Here is a 22,212-nt window from a genome sequence, read left to right as displayed (position 1 = left end):
ATCCTTAAATATTGATTTCAAGCACGTAGAATCGGAGAGGGTGTACTTTGAAAACTTGAGAGTTAAAGATTTAGCCTCGTAGCTTGTAGCGACCTACCCACTGCACGATTTGAGAAATTGAAGTCGGAAGGGGAAATTGAGACAGTTTCAGACTACCCCCCCCCCCCCCCCCCCCCCCCCCCACACACACGCTCCCAATTTAAGGTTTTCGTAATCGGACAATTTAAGCACCATTTTTGTTGTTATTTTATTGCTTGTCAAGAAATTTACACAACTTAACCGGCAACATACCCCTTCTGATACATTGAAAAATATAAGTAATGTTAGCACGGGGCTCTATAAAGTTCAATCTGCAGTTTGGTCATACTTCGTCATTCAATAACTTATTCAAAATAAAAAAAAAATGTTTGTCGGGTTAGCGGTACTATGATGTATGACTATAACAATGACCTGTGTATAACTTGTACATTCCATGCAAATTCGAAGGGGTTTTCGCCTCAGTAGAACAATGGCGGTCAGCTAATCCGTGTATTTGAAATCAACAGAAGAGTAGTAAGGGGGACAGTACACAGTCAGTATACAGTCAAGATGACGTCATGGGTTTTTCCCCACATAGGTCATTGAGGTCAGGGGTGAGTACACAGTCAAGGGGGAGTATACAGTCAAGGGGGAGTATACAGTCAAAGGGGAGTATACAGTCAAGGGGGAGTATACAGTCAAAGGGGAGTCTACAGTCAGAGGGTGAGTCCACAGTCCAAGGGTGAGTCCACAGTCAAGGGTAGGTGAGGAGGTGATTAGCAACACTTAAAGGATTAATTCACATAGCAACAGTCGAAGGATGATACCATAAATATCTATTGTCAGGGTCACCTTAGTTCATATAGCAACAGTTGAAGGATGATACCATAAATATCTACTATCAGGGTCACCTTAATTCACATAGCAACAGTCAAGGGAGGGATCTAAAAATATCCTTTTTTGTCTGCTACAAAAAGGCCAAGTTTTAAGATTCTATGCACAACCATTACTTGCAATCAAAAGATCCAATTCAATTGAGTAAGTAATATTTTATTATCATATTTACCACAAATTATGAACACATTTATGGATATTTTGAAGACATAAAAAGTAAAATTCCATCTACTTGTACAATAAAAGCTGCCCTCTATAACGTTACTTTTTTTTCTTATTAAATTATGAACTGATTAACAATAAGAAATTGTCAATCAGTATATAAAATATCAAACAAATCTCAATGAATATTTACAGTTTTACACAATTCATAGTATGGTATTGACGTTATTGTTAATGTCAATATCACAAGTTGTGAATTTCACTCTCTTTTTCTTTGGTGTCACGGGAGCCAACTGGTCCTCCAAATAATTAACAATAATGTTCATTTGTTCCAAGTCCTTTGAAACGCGGTCGCTCAAATCTCGGAGTAATTTAAATTGTTCTGCTAACGGCTCCCTCAACCTCTTTTCCAACAAATTATATTTCTCAGGATTTTTTCGTCTACAATAAACAGGATAAAAATGACATGTTGCAATAAAAAAAAAATCAATTCAAGATATTTTATATTAGTTCCTTTTCCCCAGATTAGAGATGATGTTAATATGCATAATATTTAAATTTTATGATATTTAAATTTTTTTTTAAATTTTCTCTAATTCAAACATTATAATAATAAACAAAGTATAAATAAAATGTTTATGTTTACCGGAAAGTAGTAAGGATGGAATTCTCACAGTTTTCGAAACTGTCCAAAGGTTCCTCGTCAATCACGGTTGCTAACCGCCAGTTTGAATCCATGGCCGGCGAGTACATGTAACTGGCTGAGGTGCCGCAGTTGTGCTGGCTCTCAGGTCTAAAGAGATATGGAGAGGATTACTTTCCTTTGTACTTCGATAATTTAGTTTGAACATAAATTTAATTTTACTTCATAAAAAGCAGTTAGTCTTTGGCACCAAATAAAACATTGATGTACATCATTCCAATTCTACGTATATAAAATGTTAAGAAGAAACGAGAAACTTGGAGATTTAATACTTTGAAGAGATAGAGGGAGAAAATACTCGTTATCTGTTTAAAATTTACTAAATATAATAAAAATTGTTAAAAGGAGGGAGAAAATACTCGTTATCTGTTTAAAATTTACTAAATATAATAAAAATTGTTAAAAGGTGTAACATTACACTAAAATGATTGGAAAATTTATGGTTCTAAAATCATTTCAAGTCTAAAATTAATGTTTATATATACCTTTTAAGTAGAATTGTCTCGGTTTGACTTGTACTTTCGGGGGTAGGAGTGGAAGGCCTTTAAAAGAATATATAACACACTTTCTGATTCCAATTAAAACATTAATATTTATAATGTATATTATCTATATAACGTGAAACAAAGCACTACATGAAAGTAGGCATATCAAGCCAAAGAAAGATAACTCTTATAAAAGCTGTTAAACTCACCGCTTTGGCAGGCCTTCCATTTCCAACTCTTCACTCATCTTCAACCACATTTGTTCGAACTCCTCGAATGAATTTGCTGAATTTGTGGAGTCGCTGTCAGGAGAAAAAATAAATACTGTAAATCAGACCCATACTGAATTCAAAAAAATTCCATTTCTAGTTCTTCACCCATCAAGCTTAGAAAAAAACCCTCAAACTATGTAATATATACTGAAAGATACATGTGAAATTCAAATAATTAATATATAGAGCACTAAATATTCACAACTAAGTACTGAAATTTTACGCTCCAACCCGGGGTCGAACCAGCGACCTGGCACCCTCCGCCTAGCAAGACTGTCAACTCAGCACATTAGCCCATTCGGCCAAGATATGACCTCCCATATATATATATATATATATATATATATATATATATATATATATATTAAGTAAAAAAATATTTTTTAAAAATTGTTCTACTTACAGAATGTCAAGAAACTTTTCTGCCATGATCAGATTTTTTGTCAATGATAATTTCTGTTTGCAAACTCCATTTATATATAATTTCGGGTGGACGTTATGGATGATGATTAGGTCTTTGGAGTTTCTTAACTCTAATTTCGTAACACTATAATTGGTTGGTTGAGTAATGACCGAGAAGTGCCCCTATTGATCGTATTTATCATCTGCACCCCTTTTAGTCACGTTTGAAAAATACCGCCCGGTTGTCCAATACCTGCGCAAACATTGCAGCAGGAAGTGTCCCACTTATTTACGTGGCCTCAATAATTAACTCGGTTAATTATCTCAGCTTACTGATTAATTTTACACAAAATATATATGTATTATGAATGTAGTTATGGAACAACATCAATCATTGTATTTCCGCTGTATATTATATAATCATTAATTCCTACACGAATTACTAACAATTAGTTTACTAACTTTAGGGGGGGGGGGAAACCGAACAATTTCATGGAGACAGGATCAGAATCATGCTCATTTCTATATATGGTTGGGGAAACTGGAGACTCTTGTCTGTCATTATATCATTGTATCAGCTTGAAATGTACATGAGGGCTATTCTCAGCCAGCGCCAGTACTGAGTAGGGAAAATAAACAATCAAAATAATTTGATTATAAAATACATTTATTATATATGATATTTAAAGGGTCACCAACATGCGTAAAAATGGTGGTGTGACTGAATATGTGAGATTTGTGACACACACTTGTCTCATACAAAAATGTCCTAATGATTTGTTATATAATTTCGGAACCGTCTTTCAAACCAGGGGGGCAGCTCCGGAATTTGAAGCTACGGTTAGAGTGGGCGCCGTCCGGGTTTTATGCAAGGGGTATGATCAGCCCTGGTTGGGGCCCAGGGGACGATTTTTAAAAAATAATTTTTAAACGTTTGTAAATATAAGACCTGCAAAATCACAGCAAAACTCCTGTCATGTAGAAATATATCTTTTTTACTTTTTTTCTTACGAATGGTTGTAAATTAATCAGATTATTAAAAAAAAATCAAGTTCAATAGGACGATTTACTGATGAAGTTGAAAAAGATAACCATGCCCGCTTGTATTGTACTCGTATAATAAACATCAAAGAGTCATTTTAAACGCTACTTTGTAAAACCAATTACTTAAAGTCGAGTGACTGACACATTTGAATAAAAAAAAGAATAATTAGAATAATCAGAGTTTCCATATTTGCAATAACAGTGGCGGATCCAGAGATTTTTTATTCCAATGAATGATATTGTATTTTTTGTTCAACATGTAGGGAGAGGGTGAATTAAGTTTTTATAAACTGTGCCCAATCCCGTTGTAATATTTGATATAAAATAAATTAATGAATTATAAGATAAATCTAATAACTCATTTAGTAAATGAGACAAAGAAAAGATTAATGGGATGTCGAAAAAAATATGGTATGAATTGATGAAAAGTGTAAAGGTTGCGTTGCTGATGGAAATACCCGCGAATCCTCCGTCACATGATCAATTTAGCTCATGCGACTTTTTTATCAAATGGAAAATGGAAGGACGAACTACAGCATGTGTGATATGTGCTGCAATAGTGATGATGACACTTCAAGATTTTTATACTTTTGCTAAAATTATGGATGTTGCGCAGTGTCCAAGATGTCTGAACAAACGTGGAGTTGTAACGTGTAAAACTTACAAGAACAATTGTGTCAGTGTTTTCCTTAATCGTGCCAGAACCCAAATCCGTGAAATTCGCGTCCCTATGTGTACTATCGATATTGTGGTCAACAGAAAGTGGGAGTCCCTTACTGACTTTCCAGTAGTGCGGGACATTAGGGGACATCAATGTGCCAGTGTATTCAGTAAGTAGTACTTAGGGTTTTCATTATTTCAAATTAACGTGTATTTGACCACTTAATATATCATTTTTTGAACGACAAGTCGTTGTTTGTCGTTGTTGTGGTGATTTGCTAGAAGAGGAGGGGGTTTTTAACGAATGATGTATCGTGAGAAAAATAGGACCACGTGATATTTTCATAAACCAATCAAATCACTGCGTCTTTTACTATGGAATGTTTACGTTTGTACAACTTGTGTATTGGTATTTAATTATGTAATTTAGTCTTAACTGATTCTTAGAACGTTTCTGTAAATATCAAGAACAAATTAATAACTCGTGTTTTCAGTTCTAACTGTGACTGGTATCTAAAATAAGTACTCGTATGATCGGGTTCGGGGTACATACAGGGAATGTGAAATCGGAAGTTTGAAACGTTCCCTTTGTTAGAGGGTGTACAGTGAAACTGAAAGTAAACATTTTGTTTTTGTTGTAGATCCCCTAAAAAAAAATAATCACCGCTCCTTTTAAAAATGTATTGCAGATATGCCTACTGAAGAGTCCAAGATGTTGGCCACCACTACAATACCATCCACTTCATCAGCAAATACACAAGGGAGGGCTTGGATTGGGCCAGCGTCATTGAAAAGTACAACTCAAGGTAGGACTGCATTTGTTGAACTAGGTTGACTTGGTAGTTTTACACAATTTAACAAGAGTATAATTCAGAAATATTATTGAAAGATTAAAAAGCAAAGTAGTATTTTTTTCTTACCAGGAAAAAAACCCCCAAAATAGTCACCACCTCTGTGTAAAAAAAAAATGTATTGCAGATATGCCTACTGAAGGGTCCAAGATGTTGGCCATCTTTACAGTGCCATCCACTTCATCAGCAAATACACAAGGGAGGGCTTGGATTGGGCCAGCGTCATTGAAAAGTAAAACTCGAGGTAGGACTGCTTTAACGTTATATATCCCTCAGCAAGGCGGGGTAACTCATACATATATAAGATAATGATGAAATTAAAAAAAAAATGTTTTCTATTATGTTCTGATTGAATGATTATCAATTATCCACCAGAATACATATCTATATCAACTGCGAATCTTGATCAACATATAAATTGATAATGGAAAAGAGCATTTTCAATTTCTGACACCTGAGGGATGGATAACCTTAATTGAACTAGGTTGACTCAGTAGTTTTACACAACAATTTAACAAGAGTATAATTCAGAAATATTATTGAAAGATTAAAAAGCAAAGTAGTATTTTTCTTACCAGGAAAAAAAAACCCAAAATAGTCACCACCTCTGTGTAAAAAAAAAATATATTGCAGATATGCCTACTGAAGAGTCCAAGATGTTGGCCACTTCTACAATACCATCCACTTCATCAGCAAGAACACAAGGGAGGGCTTGGATTAGGCCAGCGTCATTGAAAAGTACAACTCAAGGTAGGACTGCATTTGTTGAACTAGGTTGACTTGGTAGTTTTACACAATTTAACAAGAGTATAATTCAGAAATATTATTGAAAGATTAAAAAGCAAAGTAGTATTTTTTTCTTACCAGGAAAAAAAACCCCAAAATAGTCACCACCTCTGTGTAAAAAAAAAATGTATTGCAGATATGCCTACTGAAGAGTCCAAGATGTTGGTCATCTTTACAGTGCCATCCACTTCATCAGCAAATACACAAGGGAGGGCTTGGATTGGGCCAGCGTCATTGAAAAGTAAAACTCGAGGTAGGACTGCTTTAACGTTATATATCCCTCAGCAAGGCGGGGTAACTCATACATATATAAGATAATGATGAAATTTAAAAAAAAAAATGTTTTCTATTATATTCTGATTGAATGATTATCAATTATCCACCAGAATACATATCTATATCAACTGCGAATCTTGATCAACATATAAATTGATAATGGAAAAGAGCATTTTCAATTTCTGACACCTGAGGGATGGATAACCTTAATTGAACTAGGTTGACTCAGTAGTTTTACACAACAATTTAACAAGAGTATAATTCAGAAATATTATTGAAAGATTAAAAAGCAAAGTAGTATTTTTCTTACCAGGAAAAAAAAAACCCCAAAATAGTCACCACCTCTGTGTAAAAAAAAAAATGTATTGCAGATATGCCTACTGAAGAGTCCAAGATGTTGGCCACTTCTACAATACCATCCACTTCATCAGCAAGAACACAAGGGAGGGCTTGGATTGGGCCAGCGTCATTGAAAAGTACAACTCGAGGTAGGACTGCTTTTGTTGAAAAATGTTAATAAATAGATATCATACATGTTAAGCCAATTTCAATTTCTTTTAGAAATGAATTGTAAAGCTTTATTGTTAAATTCTTGTGTAGACATGCAAATTCTTTGTTGAGACTATTACGATTATCACAATTATGATTTTTGGGCTAATGTTTTGTGTTTTTAAATTCCAGGGTTACAATTATCTACCGAAGAATTTGACGTGCCTGGGACCGCAGGTCAGTTTGAAACCCTACTGATGTTAATTATCCATGAGAATGAACTGAACAGATTTTTTTTTTTTGATAATTACTTGTTGTATTTGTATGTTGTGTTTGATGCATTGATGAAAGTGTTAATTGTAATTACTTGTTCTAACTTTTAATAGGTGTTTTTGCCTGGGCAGTTGTCACAACACTTGCCATTATTCTGATTGTGATAAGGCATCTTTTGCTTTCGAAAATAAAATGCTGCTGTAGAAGGCAAGTCAACCATCTTCCTAGAACACCATCACCACCTTCAACACCGTGCACTCGTGAAACTGTAGAGCAGATAAGAATGCATTTATTGCACACACCATCTTCCATTGCTACCACCCCCAGCAGTTTATCGGCGTCAACCCCCAACACAGTAGTTTCAGTAACTCGACCTCTCCTTGGTGATGATGACGATGAACCTATTTCACAACGTACCAGGGCTAAAAGTGTCGCAAAGAGACTTAGCCTGTAATTTCTTTACTAGTTTTTCAAAGGGATGATATTACTACGTTTTGAACTTTTTAATGACTGTGTAGTGTACAAGTTTTGAAAATGATAACAGTAAACAGTTTTATGAATGTGTAATCAGTTTAAAGTTGTGCATTTTTTATGACAGATTTTTTTGGAATTGGAAAAAGCATAAAGTTTGGGACTTTTTGAACTGTTTAAGTTCCATTATTTTTCCTTTTTTTACAAAACAGATTTGTTAATGACATAACAATTTGATGACATTTTACTTTTTTTAATGAATGTACATGTAGTACAGAGCAACGGTATTGTTTAAGGACATTGACTCGTTAGTTTTTCCTATGGTTGCTTTTAATGTTTTTGTATTTTTTATTTTTTTTTTTATTTTATGCGACAGTTTGTATTTTACTTGAATACTGATCAAAGGAAAATTTAAAGTCCTGCCTTTATTTGCTGATTATTATAATTTACATATGACAGTGATCATTTGGTTATTTTTGGGATGTGCAATTGATGTAAAATGATGTTTAAGTTGATTTTAACTGATAAATGTGATTTACACTTAACATTGATCATTTGCTTATTATGATTGTGATGTATAAGTTATGACATTAGGGTTAATTGTTGCAGCACATATTTCTATATAATAATATTTAATATCCAATAGTTATAGAGTATTATGCTTAATATTATCTACCTGTGATATAATGCTGTTAATAACAATGCAGGTTTTAAATATTTTTGAACATTTGTTTAGCTAGAAATTCTTTTGGTTAGCAACTGGGTTTAAAGAATAAGTTTGCACAGTTTGATATTAAACATGTTAATGTCTATTTATAGATATTTTTGTCAATAAGCCAGTATATTTCTTAACATTGTTTTTACCTAATGTCATTTCTTTGAAAATTTGTTAAGTATTAGGAAATACTTAAAATTTTTGTTACAGGATTTTTGTTAATAAAAAAGTATTCTTTCTATATTGCCTTCTATATTTTATTAATGTACTCAAGTTCGAAATGGATATTCCGATAATTGTGACATTACGCTGCTGTCTGTAAAAATAATGTTTTACTGGTTTTTCAATTTCATTTAACAAATAACTAGCCATGTTTATTAATATACCTTTTGTCCTTTGACATGGATATAAATTTATATATATATTTTTTTTGTAATTAAGAGATGGCAGACAGCGGTTTATTAAAAGAAATCCTGGACTCCTTGAATGACCCAGACACCGTGCAGTTGTTTGCTACAGTTAATGGTCTTACTGGTGATGCCGAGGTCGAGAACAGATTAAGGGAGCTCCAGTGGGAAAAGCACATCGATGACTTATGGCAGGAGGTTCTTTCCGAGATGGAATCCCCAACTAAAAAAATTAGACCATCCCAAGAGGATGGCGATCAACCCTCTACGAGTGGGCAGTCGGGGGGTGGGGGGAGTTCCGAGGACCCATTAGAAAAACCCTATTTCATTTGGAAGAGAGACACTCGAACATTTAAGAAAAACTTGGCCCGCGACACCACGTTTAAGGTCAAATTTAACGAGCAGTGGAAGGGGGATAAATTGTTAGATATACATAACAAGTTGCACGATATGTTCGACGACCTGTTGTCAGAGGCCCGGGGTCACGATGCGGATCTGGGAAGGGTGGTCATCAGTCATTCGAGTTTAAACAATCCGATCGTCGTGCCGCTACAATCCTGGGAAAATCTGAATGCAGATGTCGTCCTGTCCGAGATCACCAAAGTACTTAATTCGAACGAAAGCTTGTCCGTGGACGAAAATCTGTTGATCACCATAGGGTCCATCGATTTGCCCAAAGGGGGAGGTAACCCTAGAAAATTACCCATCACGTCTCTCTTTGGTCCTAAAAATAGCGTAGAAAGAAAGAGATCGCTTTTTCACGTACAAAATGATAACAACGTATGTATGGCCATTTCCATTGGTCTCTGTTACCTGAAAACGTGTGAAAAAGTAGATGCTGTTACGTGGACAAATTTAGTGGGGAAAGATGCCGGAACAATGTTCGACCATATCATCAAGCACCGTACTGTTACTCGATCCTATTACAACAATATCTTGAAAACCTCGAGAAAAAAAATGCAAACGGAGTTGGCGATGTGGCTGTGTGAAAGAGCCGGAGTTCCTACTGACAGATATTTAGGTTTGAACGACATCGAACCATTCGAAACCTTACTTGGTGTCTGTATCAACGTTGTGTCCTCAAGAGTAGGGAATAAATTTGTCAGGGTGACGGAGGACGAGGACAAGCCACGTCTGTATTTATATCACGTGGACACAGAAACTGAAAAACACTGGCACGGGATTGCCAGCATACAAGGCTTTTTTAAGGCATCGTATTTTTGCCATACTTGTTTAAAACCGTATAATGATAAATCCAAACACACGTGTACCACCTCGTGTGAGGTTTGCTTACATGACCACTGTCCAGAAACAAATGTCCAAATAGGTTGTCGAACCTGTGGACGGGTCTGTCGTTCCGTGGCGTGTTTTAAACGTCATAAAAAACAAAGAGTCGTCAAGAAAGAGAGTTATCCTCCTCCTTGCGAACTGTTTCACCAATGTAAAAAATGTAGGGTCATTCTACATTGCTGTAAACGCTCTCCCGACTTGCACGTTTGTCAAGAATGGCAGTGCCCTAACTGTCTAGAATATCAAATAGGAGAACATCATTGTTATCAAAAACCGTGTGGATGTGATTTAGAAAAAAGAGACAAAAAATTTATTTTCTACGATTTTGAGACGCGTCAAGAGGACATCTTTCATTGCGAGCAAGGGTATCGACCGTCTTGCATCAGATGCGACCAATGTGTCAAAAAAGAACGCCAGTGTGTAGACTGTAGACTCTGTCAGAACTGTCGTGATCCGTCCTGTGGTCTACAACAACACAAAGTCAACTTTGCCGTGCTGCAGACCACCTGTCACATATGTGAGAAAAGGGAACTGGTGGAGGGCGCCTCCTGTAGTTACTGCGGAACACGGTGTGAGCAATGCTCCCGAACCCATAAAGGTGAATATGTGAACCCCCCTTGTCCCGACACTTGTGGAAAAAGGGAAGTGGTGTTTTCTGGCGACAACGCCGCCGAGCAGTTCTGTGCTTTCGTCACCAGTGAACATTGTAAAAATTCGATCTTGATTGCCCACAATGCCAAAAGTTTCGACTTGTATCCGGTTTTAGAAGTGCTCATAGACCGTCACTCTATTCGACCTAGCAAGATCATTTACAACGGTTCTAAAATCATGTACATGCACATTGCGCACAAATTAAATTTGACTTTTGTGGATTCCCTCAATTTCCTGCCCATGAAGCTTGCCAAAATACCAGATGCCTTCGGTCTACAGGAACTCTGTAAGGGATACTTTCCCCATTTATTTAATACTAAAGCCAATCAAAACTACGTGGGGCCGTATCCAAAGTTGAAGTACTACGGATACGATTTCATGTCGGCCGGGGAGCGGAAAAAGCTTGCCGAATGGCATGCAACGAAACGAGACGAAACCTTTAACTTTCGAGAAGAAATGTTGCAATATTGTCGCTCGGACGTTGATATATTGAGGCGGGGGTGTCTAGAATTTAGAAACTTGGTGATCAAGGTGACAACTCTAACAGAGGAAACGGTTCAAGCAAACGGAATCATCAAGAAAACGAGCTCGGGTGGAGTCGACCCCTTTGATTTTGTCACCATTGCAAGTGTCTGCATGGGGATATTCAAGTCGCTCTTTTTGAAGGGAAAAAGTAAAATAGAAATCACCAAAGATGGTGAATCGGATTTGTACGACATTCGTCATCATAAGAGTTTAGAGGGGGTCCATCTCGGTGATTCTTGGACGTCTCTCGTCGATTTAAGAAAGGACGACAATGTACAGATAGGAAAACGACATTTCAAAAGTCCCGTGGCAGTAGTACCATCTCAAGGATACACGAAGCGCGACAATTACAGCAAAATTTCCATCCAGTGGCTGGAGTGGTTGATGGAAAAAAGTCGTCAGCGGGGTAACCCCATTGTCATTTCCCACGCTCTCAACGGTGGTGAATTCCAAGTGCCAGGGACCAATTACAGATGTGACGGGTTTGTCAAGATTCCTGGCGGAAACGGAACCATTTATGAATTCTATGGTAAGAGCTTATTATTTTAACCTTTGCCCCCCCCCCCCCCCCCCGTTTTCCCCCTAAACTGGAGGGGGGGCGGCGGCGGCGGCGTACCTGGACTTAATTACGAATGTATTGAGGATTGATATTGTTCATTTTGGTACAGGTTGTGTATTCCACGGTTGTCCCAACTGTTTCCCAGACGATAGGAATACCATCAAACACCCGTCTACCAATCAGACCATCAAAGAATTGTACGACATGACCAAACACAGAGAAAAGGAATTGAAAAATCTGGGATACAAATTGGTCATTGTGTGGGAGCATCAATTTAAATTTCAATTGGAGAAGAATGTAGCTTTGCAACAATTCGTGTCCACCCTAGATCTCCAAGACAGACTCGACCCACGTGACAGTTTTTTCGGTGGTCGCACCAATGCCATCAAACTGCATTATAAAGCTGCAGAAGACGAAACAATCCAATATTTCGATTTTACCAGTCTCTATCCCTGGACCAACAAGTATTGTCGGTATCCCGTCGGCCATCCGACCATCATAACGGACGATTTTCAGGACTTGTCGCAATATTTTGGACTGGCTAAAATAAAAATTCTCCCCCCTAGAAAACTTTATCATCCCGTACTTCCATACAATTCGAATGGAAAATTGAAGTTCCCACTTTGTAAAACGTGTGCAGACAGTGAAAATCAAAATGAATGTACATGCTCTGTTGAAGAGAGATCCATCACGGGCACGTGGTGTACTCCTGAAATTCAAATGGCAACGTCAAAAGGGTACGAAATCTTGAAAATCTATGAAGTTTATCATTTTGCCGAGTCTTCCAAATACGATGTCGAGTCGTGTGAGGGGGGATTATTCGCTCAGTATGTGAACATGTTTTTAAAAATAAAACAGGAGGCTTCCGGATTTCCGGCCGAATGCGACACGGAAGAGACCAAAAGAAAATACATTAGGGAATACAAAGAAAACGAAGGTATCCAATTAGAGTATGAAAAAATTAAAAAAAATCCCGGTTTGCGATGTTTAGCGAAACTTTGTCTGAATAGCTTTTGGGGGAAATTTGGTCAGAGGTTGGGCATGCAACAATCCGTGTTCATTCACGAATCGGAAGCCGAAAATTTTTTTCAAATGCTCTCAGATCCTACAAAAGTACCACACAACTTTCACATTGTTTCGAGAGACATTCTTCAATTAGAATGGAGTAACAACCCCCTATTCGCGTCATTCGACAATAAAACTAATATATTCTTGGCCTCTTTTACCACCATGTGGGCTCGACTGAAATTGTATGGCGTTCTCGACAAATTAAACGAGAACGTCTTGTATTTCGATACAGACAGTGTCATCTTCAAGACAAAAAAGTCGGACAACTTGAATTATCTCCCCATAGGTAATCACCTGGGAGAATTGACTAATGAAATCTCTCCACAAGACGGGTACATTGTCGAATTCGTTTCTGGGGGTCCTAAAAACTACGCTTACCGCACACTGTCGGGAAAAGAAGAATGCAAAGTTAGAGGGTTTACACTTAACTGGGCCAACTCGAAACTTATCAATTTCCAGGCTATCAAGTCGATAATCTGTACCTCACACGACCGACAAATTGAAATTGTCAACCCTTGTAAAATATCGAGAGACAGCAGAAAGCGAAAATTGTTAAATAGGGTTGAAACTAAAAATTATAAGATGGTTTACACTAAAAGGAGAATTCTTCCTAATTTAGACACGTTGCCATTTGGATTTTGATTATAAAACGAAATATTTTGACGTTTTTGTTTTTTTTTATTGAATGATAAATACACAAATAAAATGATAAAAGACATTATTCGTTGTTATTACACTGTCAATATGTGAGCCAGGGTACGTTTTTCTTCTTCCGCCGAACATTGGAAATTCCAGGAGGTTTCCCAACCTTCATCTTCTTAGCGACGTAACCTGTTCCAGTTTGTAACAAATTAGTTTTATCCACTAAGTCACTGGCAGTTTGTTCTTGACCTTCTGAGGATTGCTTCGAAGTTCGGTCGACTTCTCGGGATGACGTATCAGCAGGTTCTAATTTTTGAAGTAAACGTTCATATTTCAGTTTCGGTACAAGTATCATTTCCTTTGCCATTTTCCTTTGAAATGTTGAACAATGGGTTTAAGTAGAAGCGGCACTAAAGGAATGTTTTTCAATAGTATGCGACGTTTCTCTCGGTTGCTGACTTCTCTGGACCCCAAGGATCGAATGCATGATTCATAAGGTTTCAGTTGGTTTATATACTTTTTAGTCAGAGGATAAGTTCCGGTGTAAATGTTAAGTGCTATTTCACTGAGCACATCGTACTGTTCACTGTTCAAGGCTTTAACGATTACTTTTTGCTGGGCATTGTCTGCACAGACAAGAAACTTTAAAAAAGCCTCGTGTTTCTTCACCGTTTGCTTCATCTTTGAATAATGAGGCGAACACATCAAATCATGCTTATTTATAGAGGTTGGTAAATAATCATCTCTTCTCCCGGAAGAATGCGTGTTCTTAACTGATACTCTCTGTTCTGTGTAGGTTCCAGGCAAACATGTAAGTAACCGAAATTGGGTCGAGTCGCAGATTCATAGGCTGCTTTGAAAAAAGGAACTTGTCCTGGTAAGATCTGATATCCAAAGGTGATGATCTGTCGGGAATCGCGGTAATTCTTAAACAAAATGACATTAAGACAATTCAGTGAAATGGTCCTGGCGTATTTTCCCGGCGGGTATAAGTTCTGAGACAACATCACGGTGGTCACGTTTCTATGATGAGATGTCACCGTGAATAGATGCACACAATCTTGTGATTGCGCAACTTGTAACATGAGATCATCCAGTACCACTATAGTGTGACTGACACCCTCTGTGTACTGCTCTATGTCTTCTTTTGAAGGCATTCCTTGATGTAATGAAAGGTTTGGTATCGTCTGCTTCATTTCCTCAAACATGGGTTGATGTTCAGAATAAGCATAAATTATTCTATCAACAGGCATAGAGAACATGCCATTGGCGTTTTGTAAAAGTGTTTTAGTAAAATGCGTTTTACCGCTTTGTGTACTTCCACATATCAGAATAGTGGAAGGTGCCGAAAACGGAAGCAAGGAACGAGTGTTCCACCAATCGTTTATGTTCTCTGTTGCCATGTTCCTCGGTAGCCAGGCTTCCTCATACTGAAGTCCAGCGTAATGCTACGCGCACATATATATATATTAACAAACTTATTCAATGACAGTATAAAAATAACTTCTCTATCTATGTTTCATGATTAATTTTAATGACAGAATAATCATACATAAAACGTTTCACAAAATCATCATTGGATTGAATGTCTTTAGAAAATAAAGCATACACATCATTTATCGAGTTTTTGAAACACAATCTTGCAATTAAAAATACTAATACATAAAGTCCACACAAATCGGAATTACGAGGCTGTAGTCGTATAGACTTGAAATTACATTGTACACTGCTCATCCTCAAAAAGTTTTGAATGTCTTGATTGTAATGAGTTGGTGATTTCCCAAGGCTGTCGAAAAACTCTGCTTGGGATGGACTTCGCACGATTATTGCCACCCAATGTTCTCCAGGCATTGGTAAAGGTTGTGTATTGACGATGAAGGCACTCGGATACCTTGTAACGATTTGGGGTAATGTGTTACTAGCAAATACACCTTTCACATAGCATCTTAAGCAGGGGTCCGTTTTCACCATATTTAGCAGCTGTGTCGAATTCATGGTTGAATGTAGTTGATATCACGTGATTTGTCGACTTCCAGTAGAGATGAAAAGGTAGCAAATACAATTGCGTTAGCAGCTTTAGTTGTTGCTTGTTTAAATTTCAGTTCCAGTCTGGTGTTTCCCCGACGAATCAGATTTAAATACTCTTCTCCAAATCCACAGGAATCAATAGTGAAAACAAACAGCGAATATCCACTTCCAAAATTATCACGAGTGATGATCAGTCCGGCATCATTGTTCCATTTTCCCGAGGCTTCAAACAAACGAGCGTAAGCTGCTGAATACAGTCCCGCTGAGAAGTCTGTTTTGAGCGGTCTACCGGGTACACTTTCTCCGTTAACGTATATTCCGACGTCTGTTAACCCCATATGCTCAAAGTTAAAGGGGTTAGCGGTGTAGTCCCCATTGACGGCTTTCTGGTCCACCAAGGCCACCACGATGCGATCGGGTACCGCTTGAGGAAAAATGTTGTCCCAGTAAAACTCTGTGGATCCTTTAGGAATAGTATTCATTTTCAATTCATTTCGCATGATAGTATACTTCACGGGGGTTGCTTCTATCTGTTTACTATGATTCAGTAGAACGCCAGGGTCTACTCGCACTTTGGCTACTTTGTACACAACGTCCAGTAACTCTAATTTGAAAGCTGGTGAAGATTCAGCCGACATAATGACAAACGGGGCACTGGATCTAAAGAGTTTGATGTAAATGTCTACCCCGTTTATCAAATATTTATCTATATCAAAGACATCTTCCATCAGGTTTCCTTCCAACTCAAAGACTGCACTTTGCTGAGTGTATCCATACCGCACGACCAGTCCAGCATTCCCCCCATTGTATGCATTGGCGTCACTCAGGTTTCCCTCTTCTTTAAAAAACAGCTCGGATTGTTTCTGTGAACTAAGTTCGTCTCTCCCGCTGAATAAAATTGTCTTGAAATAGGCCTTCCACGGATAGTTGTTTGTGTTGAAAGAAACTAATTTGTTGTTCAAGTAGACATCCATCTGGGAAAACATACTTTGAAGTGGTAAATTTACAATGCCCGTTTTTTCATTTTCTGCCAGCGCCGTTCCATCTGCTTTCAAAATTCGGGCTTTCACATACAATTTACTCCTTTTTAAATCAATGTATTCTGCCCCCGAACCAGATACTACGATTTCGATTGGTGTATCGGATACTCCTATGCTAGAAATCGGTCTTGCTTCTGTAAAGTACACTTTTTCGACCGCTACCTGATTTGTTGGAGACGCAAAAAGAGACAGTTCCATAGGTTGAGCTATGTCTTTATTATCACTGCTTAAAAAGGCCATTTCTACTGTTTAAAGATACTCCTGTAACTGTCAATCTTAAACTCTTTCTTCTTTCTCGATTGTGTTTTCTTGCCTGGTGCTCCTCGCTTTTTCTTAATTGTCTTCTGTGTCGTTTTTCCTGACTTTTTTCGTTGTTTTGCAGGCTTAGACGACTTCTTCCTTTGAGATGTTGTTCGTTTCGATTTCTTGGAAGGAATGACAGACGATTGAGAACGTGGCCTTTTTATACTCCCCTGCACCTTGACGAATGGAACACCCTCTTTGACATCCTTGGCATGTTCGATCTTAGCTCTTTCCTCCACCGCAGTCACTGGGGTCATTTGAGTGCTGGTTTGTTGTACTGATTCTAATTGTGAGTGAGGTCTCAATGGAATGACATAAGACTTATAACTTTTCACACCTCTTCCAATTTGTTTAGGCTTGTATCTATAAGGGTTGAACTTTTTCTCTGCCATGTTCTTGTAAAAGATTTCCCACATTCTGGGATCACTGACGTAAGTTTGGCTATTCATCTTCACAGAACGTAAGGACACTTCTTGAAATGAAGTGTTACGGTCACCGGTCCGTCTAAGAATGACACTAAGTTTCCTTCTCTGTCTGTTATATATATGCCAATCTGCTGCAATTGGCCGATTTTTACTGGAATGTAATACGGTAGTGGGTAAGTGATATTTTCTGGTTTCTTCCCCAGGTATATGCGTCTTAGGAGAGGTGCTTCTTTTCCACCAATAAGAGTTTCTTCACAAATATCACAACACACAAACAACTCAGATTCTTTTTTGGATGTAATCCAGCTTTCTGAGGAAAATTCTGTCAGGGCAACAGTCCAATATCCGTCGAATTGAATCTGTTTATTCAATTGAACTCGATAACAATTTGGTTTATTGTCAAAATAATCAGAACTGTCCGTAGACGTCAACACCATCCGAACGCTCATTTTGAATGAACACATCTTGTAGAAATTAGTGACTTTTATTGCTTTTCCAGAGAGCTTTCTGGAATCCAAGAATTGAATTTCTTAGGCCATCCTTCCCATTTTACAAATACTTCTTTGGTTTTTCCACGACGCCTCCTTTTAAGAATTTTTTCAACTCTATAGGCAACATCTTCAGACTTGACAACTTTTTGAAGCTCAGATTGGTAGAAGGTGCCTTCTATAGGATCGTCTGCCAAATCTTGTACTTTGTATACAGGTATTTGACCCCTTTTGTATCTTTTAACGACTTTGAAAAATTCTTCTGTCCATTTCTGTTGATAGTCTCTTTGAAAAGGGTGTTTAAGCTGTGATATCCTGACATTATCTCCAACTTTTAACTTGAAAAATGGTTTTACTCTTTTTTTCATTGTTTTCTTGGATGTATGCTGGTTACCATTCTTTTTTCTCAGATCCGATTTTGGTTTTGTTCCCGCAAGATAAGCATCGAGTCTTATTTCATCAGCATTTCCCTGGTTGACAGTAAGGGGAGCATTGCCACCCAAAGATCTGTGAGGTCTGTTGTTGTAACTTTTCACCAAGTCTTGCAACACATTCACAAATCGGTAAGTTTTGTTTTTCATGAAATAGCGATACATAAGGTTCTTCATGGTACGAATCACTCTCTCCGCATAATTTGCTTTGGTTTCATTTTGTGTGTATATCACGTTAATTCCTTCTTTTTTCAGAAACGTCTTTACCCAACGATTTTTGAATTCGCTACCTTTGTCTGTTCTAAGGGTGTGTGGTTTTCGTCCAGTTTGAAAAACTGATTTTAAACCATCGATGATGTTTTGATGATGTTTATTTGTCAAGGGGACTATAAATAAATATCGACTAAATATGTCAATTAAAAAAAATAAGAATTTGTAACCGTCGTTGTGAGATGCAATATTACTGACGTCGGCTAAGTCACCATCCCACATAGAGTCGATTGTGTTCACTATTACTTTAGAGCGCGGAAACGTCTTACGAATAGGCTTATAAAGACTATATGAGTCTTCGTTGTTTAAAAATTGTCTTATTCTCCTTCTACCAATCTTGTATTTGCCTTCCTGTTTAACGGCTTGATACAATTTTTCGGGACCAGCAAATGCTCCCGGTTTACCGGGAGTGTAGTAGAGATCCTTCAAGTAATCCGTGTAGTTTGACATACTGCGTTCCAATGATGATCCATCTTTGATTATCACCTTTTATATTCAAGTAACAAACCAATTAAGACAGGCAACTAATTACTATTCATTTTTATTAGATTTCGAATGAAAAACAAACATGTGTATATATAATTATTCTCATCATTAATTTTGAATTCAGTGTTCATGGTCATTAGGTCAATCAAGATCACTCTCAATCGATTTCACGTCCTGTAAATCTCCCACATTGCATTCCTTGGACATATTGTCTTGGGCATCGTAACCGAACGGGGTACATTCGGGACAGTCTAACATTCCAAGTTGATTTTGATGAGATTCGCTGAACATACAGAGTTCGGTGTCTTTGAGCTCTGGAACAGATTCATGCATTTCTTCAAGGGCATCTCTAAGTCTGGCTAGTTTGTTTCCGTTCAAAGTGACACCCTTCTTTGTCGGTATGGGTTCTGGGGCATCGTCGGGCTTCCAAAAGTGTCTTATATCCACTGTAGGGTAGCCGGGTGACAATGAGACGAACACGCCTCCGCCAATATGCCACTGCACTTCTCCATTCTCCTTTCCAATGTTGTCTATGTAGTCTTGGATATCTGGAAGAAGGGATTCAAATTTTAACCAACGAGCCAAAGGAAAGGTGACTCCTTTCTTTGTGGCAATGAGACGACCATGGGATTCTGCGAGATGGCGAATGTGAACGTAAACCGTTCCCTTGTAAGGCATGACGGTGAGGAACAGGTCATTAAAGTCATCCAGACTTATCCTACATCTTGGCTCCTGAGACTGAGGGTGTGTAGCTTTCTTTGATTGGTTTCCGGAATCTCCTCTTTCTTTGGTAGGAATGACTAAAGATCTTGCCATAGCTAATTTCTTTTCGTATTCAGACTTCGTATCATCGTCATTATTCATCAAGAGTCTCGATAAATCAGCTTGATTGGCTTTCATTAAGGCCATTCGGAATCCCACAAAAGCCCTCGATCCTCGACGTAAAATGATACTAATCAGTTTTCTGCTTTGGTCGTAACTGGTTTTCTCGGCTTCTATGCGTTGCCTCATTTCGTCGGTAATTATGTTTGAAGCATACAAATGTTCCGCGACTCGAATTGCCATCATCTTCTTCACCAATATAGTGTAGTTTGCCTTAATAAGGTTTTGATGTTTATCCTCCATCTCTGTCCACATCAAAACTCTCACAATAAAAAAAATGAAGTTAACCCGTATCCTCTCTGAGACTTGTTCAGGACTGGTGAAAATCATTCAAATCGATCAAATTTATACATCATTTAATCGCGTGGTTCGTGACTGTAGACTCCGCCTTGACTGTAGACTCCCCTCTGACTGTAGACTCCCCTTTGGCTATATACTCCCCTTTGGCTATATACTCCCCCATGACATCAGTGACTGTAGACTACCCTCTGACTGTAGACTACCCTCTGACTGTATACTACCCCACGACGTCAGTGACTGTAGACTTCAATTTGACTGTAGAAAACACTGGCTGTAGATTTTGACATTACAGATCTTTAACATTATGGGTTTCCAAGTTTTGTGTATGAAATTGAGTACGCATTATTTGTACATTTTTCTCCAGTATAGGATTTAAAACTTTTGATGCATGATGTATTCTTCTTTGAAAACGATATCTGTCCAAAGCCATGGTCATCCATTCCCCCTTTCGATCTTCATAGGGAATATAGATAATCGTTTTCTTGTCTGAAAATGTCACAGTCTTGCCCATAGTTTCAAGCTTTGACAATTCAACATTTTATTCATGCATCACTTTATATACGATTCTGTGCTTTTAAAATAGATTCATCCATATGATCGACAGATGTTTTAAGGTACTGCCACTGTGTTTTACTCAAGGTAATTCCTTTGTTCCCCGGTTTTCCAGCATGAAATCGTCGTATGTCAATCTGTATGGTGTCGTTGATGCATATCATGGCATATACTTCGTTCGAGAGTGGGTACCGATCCACGTATGAACATGTTTTAATAACATCTTTTTCCAAAGTAGGGCGTAAAACACAGTCTACCTGATTAGGTTTTTTCTTCTCGTGTAAAACACTGACAGCGATGCACAAAGAAATAATAAGAACAACTGCAAAAAAGCTAGGTACTACAATCCCGATTTTTTTCTTCAACTTCTCTTTTAACATCCCTTTGCAATCATTTCCACAATCACTTGTTAGAAGTTCCATCATTACCACTTGTTCAGCCATCTTTGATCAAAATGATTTTGCTAAACCACCGTATTCCCATTTATATATATACATAACGTATGACCTCTGTGGGCGGGGTTTTCAATACCCTATGATGTCATCTTGAACTGTAAAAATCCGATTCTCTCAAGGTCTGTGGAAAGTATTTTTTCGGCATAATTCTACGTTTCAATATGTATTCTTCAGATCCCCAGCTGTCTGCAATGTCATAACCATTTCTCATTTTTTCCTTAAAATCAACAATGCAATCTTCTTTTCTGTCAAACCATTGACTTTCTTGTAAAGTCCATTTCTTTTCATTTTTTCTTAAAGCACTCCAGGCCAAAATTTTCCATTTGTACTGCTTTTCCTGAGTTGCCATCGTTATGCCAACGCAACTGAGATTTACAGGGTATTTATTCATATTTTTAAAAAAGACTCCCTTATGACGTAAGTGAGACTACCTCTTGACTGTAGACTTCCCCTTGACTGTATACTCCCCTTTGACTGTGGACTCCCCCTCTGACTGTATACTCCCCTTTGACTGTATACTCCCCCTTGACTGTATACTCCCCCTTGACTGTATACTCCCCCTTGACTGTATACTCCCCCTTGACTGTGTACTCACCCCTGACCTCAATGACCTATGTGGGGAAAAACCCATGACGTCATCTTGACTGTATACTGACTGTGTACTGTCCCCCTTACTACTCAGAAGTGCTTAGCTTCTTGCGGAAAGTGTGAAATATATTGGGTCGGCGCAAGATACCCGTGATCTTAGACTAGATCTGATATCGCGCCGACCCAATATATTTCACACTTTTCATGAGAAGTCAAAACCCAAACTAGCTAACCGTAATTTAGTTATACTGTGACAAAGACCCTAGGAATTTGCATGGTATATACTTATTATACAAAAATCATTACATTATCCAGACACTT

General features: G+C 37.8%; 6 protein-coding genes across 6 annotated transcripts; 2 read left to right on the top strand and 4 right to left on the bottom strand.

Annotated features, from left to right (window-relative positions):
* Window positions 1-1,093: 1,093 nt before the first annotated feature.
* LOC130050082 (uncharacterized) lies at window positions 1,094-5,752 on the bottom strand. Its single transcript, XM_056148795.1, has 5 exons — window positions 5,629-5,752; window positions 2,472-2,564; window positions 2,263-2,319; window positions 1,721-1,867; window positions 1,094-1,515 (listed from the first exon to the last, which is right to left on the bottom strand). The coding sequence occupies exons 2-5, from the start codon at window positions 2,519-2,521 to the stop codon at window positions 1,281-1,283; spliced, it is 489 nt and encodes a 162-aa protein (XP_056004770.1). The 5' UTR covers window positions 2,522-2,564; window positions 5,629-5,752; the 3' UTR covers window positions 1,094-1,280.
* LOC130046619 (uncharacterized) lies at window positions 4,510-8,742 on the top strand. Its single transcript, XM_056148735.1, has 8 exons — window positions 4,510-4,810; window positions 5,330-5,446; window positions 5,619-5,735; window positions 6,125-6,241; window positions 6,414-6,530; window positions 6,925-7,041; window positions 7,235-7,279; window positions 7,429-8,742. The coding sequence occupies exons 1-8, from the start codon at window positions 4,543-4,545 to the stop codon at window positions 7,767-7,769; spliced, it is 1,239 nt and encodes a 412-aa protein (XP_056004710.1). The 5' UTR covers window positions 4,510-4,542; the 3' UTR covers window positions 7,770-8,742.
* A 202-nt stretch (window positions 8,743-8,944) lies between these two features.
* Window positions 8,945-14,037, top strand: LOC130047820 (uncharacterized). The gene is made up of 2 exons (XM_056143394.1): window positions 8,945-11,903; window positions 12,043-14,037. Exons 1-2 carry the CDS (start codon window positions 8,945-8,947, stop codon window positions 13,641-13,643), a joined length of 4,560 nt encoding a protein of 1,519 aa, XP_055999369.1. The 3' UTR covers window positions 13,644-14,037.
* Window positions 14,038-15,634: 1,597 nt separating this feature from the next.
* Window positions 15,635-16,951, bottom strand: LOC125647410 (uncharacterized protein F54H12.2-like). The gene has a single exon (XM_048874089.1). It carries the CDS (start codon window positions 16,949-16,951, stop codon window positions 15,635-15,637), a length of 1,317 nt encoding a protein of 438 aa, XP_048730046.1.
* Window positions 16,951-21,973, bottom strand: LOC130050068 (uncharacterized). The gene has a single exon (XM_056148665.1). It carries the CDS (start codon window positions 20,324-20,326, stop codon window positions 19,256-19,258), a length of 1,071 nt encoding a protein of 356 aa, XP_056004640.1. The 5' UTR covers window positions 20,327-21,973; the 3' UTR covers window positions 16,951-19,255.
* LOC130047819 (uncharacterized) lies at window positions 17,924-18,535 on the bottom strand. The gene has a single exon (XM_056143373.1). The coding sequence runs from the start codon at window positions 18,533-18,535 to the stop codon at window positions 17,924-17,926; it is 612 nt and encodes a 203-aa protein (XP_055999348.1).
* Window positions 21,974-22,212: the final 239 nt, after the last annotated feature.

The sequence above is a fragment of the Ostrea edulis genome, chromosome 1 (genome assembly GCF_947568905.1).
Source record: "Ostrea edulis chromosome 1, xbOstEdul1.1, whole genome shotgun sequence".
In the NCBI taxonomy this organism is placed as follows: domain Eukaryota; kingdom Metazoa; phylum Mollusca; class Bivalvia; order Ostreida; family Ostreidae; genus Ostrea; species Ostrea edulis.
This window is presented reverse-complemented; position numbering and strand designations above follow the sequence as displayed.